This window comes from Mustelus asterias, unplaced genomic scaffold, assembly GCF_964213995.1.
Source record: "Mustelus asterias unplaced genomic scaffold, sMusAst1.hap1.1 HAP1_SCAFFOLD_4228, whole genome shotgun sequence".
In the NCBI taxonomy this organism is placed as follows: domain Eukaryota; kingdom Metazoa; phylum Chordata; class Chondrichthyes; order Carcharhiniformes; family Triakidae; genus Mustelus; species Mustelus asterias.
The window spans coordinates 1,782-8,784 of record NW_027594173.1 but is presented as its reverse complement, the minus strand read 5'-3'; the positions used below and the strand labels follow the sequence as shown (position 1 = coordinate 8,784).

At 52.3% G+C, this 7,003-nt stretch overlaps 1 protein-coding gene across 1 annotated transcript; it reads right to left on the bottom strand.

The window, feature by feature from the left end:
- Positions 1 to 2,536: 2,536 nt before the first annotated feature.
- Positions 2,537 to 6,413, bottom strand: tmem223 (transmembrane protein 223). Its single transcript, XM_078208697.1, has 2 exons — positions 6,046 to 6,413; positions 2,537 to 3,226 (listed from the first exon to the last, which is right to left on the bottom strand). Exons 1-2 carry the CDS (start codon positions 6,155 to 6,157, stop codon positions 2,934 to 2,936), a joined length of 405 nt encoding a protein of 134 aa, XP_078064823.1. The 5' UTR covers positions 6,158 to 6,413; the 3' UTR covers positions 2,537 to 2,933.
- Positions 6,414 to 7,003: the final 590 nt, after the last annotated feature.

Genomic DNA, 7,003 nt, shown 5'->3' with positions numbered 1-7,003 from the left:
TCCCCCCAACCAAAATAGAGATTTGAAGATTTTTGGACATGAATGGGTTCTATCGCAAGTTGGTACCACCAAGGAGCAAGAGGAATACAGAGTACTGGGCTAATGGTAAGATACTTGGTAGTGTGGATGAACAGAGGGATCTGGGTGTCCATGTGCATAGATCCCTGAAAGTTGGCACCCAGGTTGATAGGGTTGTTAAGAAGGCGTACGGTGTGTTAGCTTTTATTGGTAGAGGGATTGAGTTTCGAAGCCAGGTCATGCTGCAACTGTACAAAACTCTGGTGCGGCCGCACTTGGAGTATTGCGTACAGTTCTGGTCGCCGTATTATAGGAAGGATGTGGAAGTGTTGGAAAGGGTGCAGAGGAGATTTACCAGGATGTTGCCTGGTATGGTGGGAAGGTCTTATGAGGAAAGGCTGAGGGGCTTGAGGTTGTTTTCGTTAGAGAGAAGAAGGTTAAGAGGTGACTTAATAGAGGCATACAAGATGATCAGAGGATTAGATAGGGTGGACAGTGAGAGCCTTTTTCCTCGGATGGTGTTGGCTAGCACGAGGGGGACATAGCTTTAAATTGAGGGGTGAGAGATATAGGACAGATGTTAGAGGTAGGTTCTTTACTCAGAGAGTAGTAAGGGCGTGGAATGCCCTGCCTGCAGCAGTGGTGGACTCGTCAACATTAAGAGCATTCAAGTGGTTATTGGATAAACATATGGATGATATTGGAATAGTGTAGGTTAGATGGGCTTTAGATGGGTTTCACTGGTCGGCACAACATCGAGGGCCGAAGGGCCTGTACTGCGCTGTAATGTTCTATGTTCTACCACTCACAGAGCTCTTAAAGGAAAACATGCACTTTACCTGGATGGAGGACTGTCAAACAGCAATCAACTACTTACCAACAGCGCTGACAACAAAACCAGTGCGAGGAGCACCCAATTACAACCAGCAGTTTTAACTAGCGATATAGGGCGGCATGGTAGCACAGTGGTTAGCACTGCTGCTTCACAGCTCCAGGGACCTGGGTTCGATTCCCGGCTTGGGTCACTGTCTGTGTGGAGTTTGCACATTCTCCTCGTGTCTGCGTGGGTTTCCTCCGGGTGCTCCGGTTTCCTCCCACAGTTCAAAGATGTGTGGGTTAGGTTGATTGGCCATGCGAAAAAAAAATTGCCCTTAGTGTCCTGAGATGAGTAGGTTAGAGGGATTAGTGGGTAAAAATATGAGGGGATATGGGAGTAGGGCCTGGGTGGGATTGTGGTCGGTGCAGACTCGATGGGCCGAATGGCCTCTTTCTGTACTGTAGGGATTCTATGATTACGGGGATTGGCCATGTAAAATTGCCCCTTAGTGTCCAAAGATGTGCTGGTTAGGTGGATTGGCCATGCTAAATTGTCCTTAGTGTCCAAAGATGTGCAGGTTAGGTGGATTGGCCATGCTAAATTGCCCCTTAGTATCCAAAGATGTGTAGGTTAGGTGGATTGGCCATGTTAAATTGCCCCTTCATGTCCAAAGATGTACAGGTTAGGTGGATTGGCCATGCTAAATTGCTCCTTAGTGTCCAAAGATGTGCAGGTTAGGTGGATTGGCCATGCTAAATTGCCCCTTAGTATCCAAAGATGTGTGGGTTTGGTGGATTGGCCATGCTAAATTGTCCCTTAGTGTCCAAAGATGTGCAGGTTAGGTGGATTGGCCATGCTAAATTGCACCTTAGTGCCCAAAGATGTGTGGGTTAGGTGGATTGGCCATGCTAAATTGCCCCTTAATGTCCAAAGATGTACAGGTTAGGTGGATTGGCCATGCTAAATTGCCCCTTAGTATCCAAAGATGTGCAGGTTGGGTGGATTGGCCATGCTAAATTGTCCCTTAGTGTCCAAAGATGTGCAGGTTAGGTGGATTGGCCATGCTAAATTGCACCTTAGTGCCCAAAGATGTGTGGGTTAGGTGGATTGGCCATGCTAAATTGTCCCGTAGTGTCCAAAGATGTGCGGGTTAGATGGATTGGCCATGCTAAATTGCCCGTTAGTGTCCAAAGATGTGTGGGTTGGGTGGATTGGCCGTGCTAAATTGTCCCTTAGTGTCAGGGGTACTAGCTGGGGTAGATGTGTGGGGTTACAGGGACTAGGGCCTGGGTGGGATTGTGTTCGGTAGGGACTCGATGGGGCCAAACTGAAGTCTTCAAAGTGCTGAAAGTGGGTAACAGTCGGGTCGACTTCGAGATGTTTCCAGTTGTCGGGGTTTGGGGAGGGTGGGGGAAATCAGAACAAGGTGAACGGTACCACGCCAAACTGACATCGATAAGATTTCTGTTATGTCTGGGGGGGGGGCGTGGGGGTTAAGGGCTACGGAACTAAGGAGGGGAGATGGAGCTAAGATATAGAGATCGAGTGTGATGGCAGAAGATGTTTGGGGTCGGGGGGAGAGTAAATGGCCTCCTCCTCATCATATTGTCACCTATAAAAGCCTGAATTATCAATGCAGCGTTGGGTGGTTGGAGGAGAATGATTCATCGGCAAAAAAAAAATCTCACGGAAGTCACAGCTCAGTTACGCCACAGCAGAGAGTCTGCCGCCATTTATTCCGATGATGGAGACAGCATCAATTAATGGACAAAGTGACCAGCGAGAAGACGATATAGGATGGACAATAAACCATGGCCCACCAGCTGGCCCATTCGCTCATATTTGTCTGCCTTCTGTATAATCTTGTTCCTTAATAAATCACACTTGTTGTTCTTAACCTGAAACAAAATCTGTGTCGGGGTGTTACATCGTCAGAAAACTTGGTTTGATTAGTAAAACACAACTTGCTGCTCAAGGTATTGGAGCTGGAACATTCCGGAAATGCGGCAATAACTCCAGCGGCTCACTTCAGTTTGCAGGCAAGATGGAGGGGGTCCTTCCCCCCGCTCCTCATCTTCGGTCTCCTGGAGGGAGGGCGTCAGAGCTTCCTGTAAGCGCCCACGGTGTTGTCGAAGAGCTGGGCGTTGTAGAACTGGCCCTGCTTGTCCAGGAGGTAATAGAAGCGGCGGCCCCGGATCTTGAGGGGGATGACGGAGGGGACTTGGCTGCGGTGAGCCACGCAGGAGACGTGGCGGAGCGGCACGGTGAAGGAGCTGGTGCCGCCGAACGGCAGGTAGCTGGAGACGGTGACGTGTTGGCCCCCGCGGTGGAGCAGGACGCGGCACACAGAGCGCCGGGCAAACAGGTAACCAGCGCCGAGGATCAGGGAGCCTGGAGGACAGGAGGCAAGGATACATAGATTCTTGAACAGTTAAAGGAATTAAGGGTTATGGTGAGCGGGCGGGTAAGTGGAGCTGAGTCCATGAAGAGATCAGCCATGATCTTATTGAATGGCGGAGCAGGCTCGAGGGGCCAGATGGCCTCCTCCTGCTCCGAGATCTTATGTAGAACAGAATGATTCCCTTATTCATCGAATCATAAGGCGGCACAGTGGGTTAGCGCTGCAGCCTCACAGTGCCAGGGACCCGGGTTCGATTCCCGGCTTGGGTCACTGTCTGCGCGGAGTCTGCACATTCTCCCCGTGTCTGCGTGGGTTTCCTCCGGGTGCTCCAGTTTCCTCCCACAGTCCTGAAAGACGTGCTGGTTAGGTGCTAAATTCTCCCTCAGTGTAACCCGAACAGGCGTCGGAGTGTGGCGACTAGGGGATTTTCACAGTAACTTCATTGCAGTGTTAATGTCAGCCTACTTGTGACACTAACCAACAAACTTATTTTATTTAAGATGTGCTGGTTAGTTGGATTGGCCATGCTAGATTGCCCCTTAGTGTCCAAAGATGTGCAGGTTAGGTGGATTGGCCATGCTAAATTGCCCCTTAGTGTCCAAAGATGTGCAGGTTAGGTGGATTGGCCATGCTAAATTGCCCCTTAGTGTCCAAAGGTGTGCAGGTTAGGTGGATTGGCCATGCTAAATTGCCCCTTAGTGTCCAAAGATGTGCAGGTTAGGTGAATTGGCCATGCTAAATTGCCCCTTAGTGTCCAAAGATGTGCAGGTTAGGGGAATTGGCCATGCTAAGTTGCCCCTTAGTGTCCAAAGATGTGCAGGTTAGGGGGATTGGCCATGTTAAATTGTCCCTTAGTGTCCAAAGATGTGTGGGTTAGGTGGATTGGCCATGCTAAATTGCCCCTTAGTGTCCAAAGATGTGCAGGTTAGGGGGATTGGCCATGTTAAATTGTCCCTTAGTGTCCAAAGATGTGTAGGTTAGGCGGATTGGCCATGCTAAATTGCCCCTTAGTGTCCAAAGATGTGCAGGTTAGGGGGATTGGCCATGTTAAATTGTCCCTTAGTGTCCAAAGATGTGCAGGTTAGGGGGATTGGCCATGCTAAATTGCCCCTTAGTGTCCAAAGATGTGCAGGTTAGGTGGATTGACCCGAACAGGCGCTAGAGTGTGGCAACTGGGGGATTTTCACAGTAACTTCATTCCAGTGTTAATGTAAGCCTACTTACATAAAAATATAGAAACATAGAAGATAGGAGCAGGAGGAGGCCATTCGGCCCTTCAAACCTGCTCCCCCATTCATCACCATCATGGCTGATCACCCAACTCAATAGCCTCATCCTGCTTTCTCCCCATAACCTTTGATCCCGTTCGCCCCCAAGTGCTATATCCAGCCGCCTCTTGAATACATTCAATGTTTTGGCATCAACTCCTTCCTGTGGGAATGAATTCCACAGGCTCACCGGGTGAAGAAATGTCTCCTCACCTCCGTCCTAAATGGTCTACCCCGAATCCTCAGACTGTGACCCCCTGGACTCCCCCACCATCGGGAACATCCTCCCTGCATCGACCCTGTCTAGTCCTGTTAGAATTTTATAAGTCTCTGTGAGATTCCCCCCCATCATTCGTCTGAACTCCAGTGAAAACAATCCTAACCTGGTCAATCTCTCCTCATACATCAGTCCCGCCATCCCCGGAATCAGCCTGGTAAACCTTCGCTGCGCTCCCTCGAGAGCAAGAACATCCTTCCTCAGAAAAGGAGACCAAAACTGCACGCAATACTCTAGGTGTGGCCTCACCAAGGCCCTGTATAATTGCAACAACACATCCCTGCTCCTGTACTCGAAACATCTCACAATGAAGGCCAACATCCCATTTGCCTTCTTTACCGCCTGCTGCACCTGCATGCTTACCTTCAGCGACTGGTGCACAAGGACACCCAGGTCCCTCTGCACACTCCCCTCTCCCAACTTACAGCCATTCAGGTAGTAATCTGCCTTCTTGTTTTTGCTTCCAAAGTGAATAACCTCACATTTATCCAAATTATTACTCCATCTGCCATTGATTAGCCCACTCACCCAACGGGGACGAAGTAGAAAGGGTCGAGAGCTTCAGGTTTTTAGGTGTCCAGATCACCAACAACCTGTCCTGGTCCCCCCCACTCCGACACTATAGTTAAGAAAGCCCCACCAACGCCTCTACTTTCTCAGAAGACTAAGGAAATTTGGCATGTCCGCTACGACTCTCACCAACATTTACAGATGCACCATTGAAAGCATTCTTTCTGGTTGTGTCACAGCTTGGTATGGGGCTCCTGCTCTGCCCAAGACCGCAAGGAACTACAAAAGGTCGTGAATGTAGCCCAATCCATCACGCAAACCCAGCCTCCCATCCATTGAGTCTGTCTACACTTCCCGCTGCCTCGGGGAAAAGCAGCCGGCATAATCAAGGACCCCACGCACCCCGGACATTCTCTCTTCCACCTTCTTCCGTCGGGAAAAAGATCCAAAAGTCTGAGGTCACGTACCAACCGACTCAAGAACAGCTTCTTCCCTGCTGCTGTCAGACTTTTGAATGGACCTACCTTGCATTAAGTTGATCTTTCTCTACACCCTAGCTATGACTCTAACACCACATTCTGCACCCTCTCCTTTCCTTCTCTATGAACGGTATGCTTTGTCTGTATAGCGCGCAAGAAACAATACTTTTCACTGTATCCCAATACATGTGACAATAATAAATCAAATCAAATCAAATCGCCCAACCGGTCCAGATCACTTGTGACAGGAATAAATAAACTAAAGTGAGTCTTACCGACAGCGAGGCAGGAAGCGGTGAATCCGTACCTCCACGTGTTGGAGCCGAGGTTGAAGGTAACTCCACCAATCTTTGGGAGGTCCCTCGCGCGTTCCCCCTCCAGCACCATCTCCTTGTAGCCCGTGTCCCTCAGGGAGGTGAACGCCAAGTGGGCCAGGTAGGTCCAGAAGAGGAACTGGGCCACGCAGAATAGGCCCAGCAGACGGAAGAATGCCACCCTCTCATGGCGGAATAGCAGCACGTCCTGGGGCAGGGCGTCGCTGAGTGCTCGGACCCACCAGCCGGGGAGGGCACACCCCGGGGCGGGTACGGGCAAGGCCGCCCGGCTAACACCGAACCCACTCGATCCCACGTCCCGGCCCCACACCCCCCGGGGGGCCCCACACCCCCCGGGAGCCCCACACCCCCCGGGGGCCCCACACCCCCCGGGAGCCCCACACCCCCCGGGAGCCCCACACCCCCCGGGAGCCCCACATCCCCCGGGGGCCCCACACCCCCCGGGGGCCCCACACCCCCCGGGAGCCCCACACCCCCCGGGAGCCCCACACCCCCCGGGAGCCCCACACCCCCCGGGGGCCCCACACCCCCCGGGAGCCCCACACCCCCCGGGAGCCCCACATCCCCCGGGGGCCCCACACCCCCCGGGAGCCCCACACCCCCCGGGGGCCGGTGGCACCACCGAGGATCGACCCACCGGACCTCCTGCTCCCTCCAGCCCCACTGTGAAAGGTGCACCTCGTCTCCAAACTGGATTGACCCAATGCCCCCACTGGGTGGAGGGCAGCCACACCCACCCTGGGCGCCCACATCATCCCCGTCCCTGTGACCAAGCTCATTTCCCTCAATAAACCACTTCCTGCTCCCAGTGCCAAAATCCCTGTCCCCAGGCTGCAAAACCCCACCCCCAGACTTACTGACCCCATCCCCAGACTTACTGACCCCATCCCCAGACTTA

Coding starts and splice junctions, on each gene's coding strand:
- tmem223 (XM_078208697.1), bottom strand. CDS start 6,157: ATGGTGCTGGAGGGGGAACGCGCGAGGGACCTCCCAAAGATTGGTGGA. Junction 3,227..6,045: donor CGCTTCCTGCCTCGCTGTCG/GTAAGACTCACT, acceptor CCTGTCCTCCAG/GCTCCCTGATCCTCGGCGCT.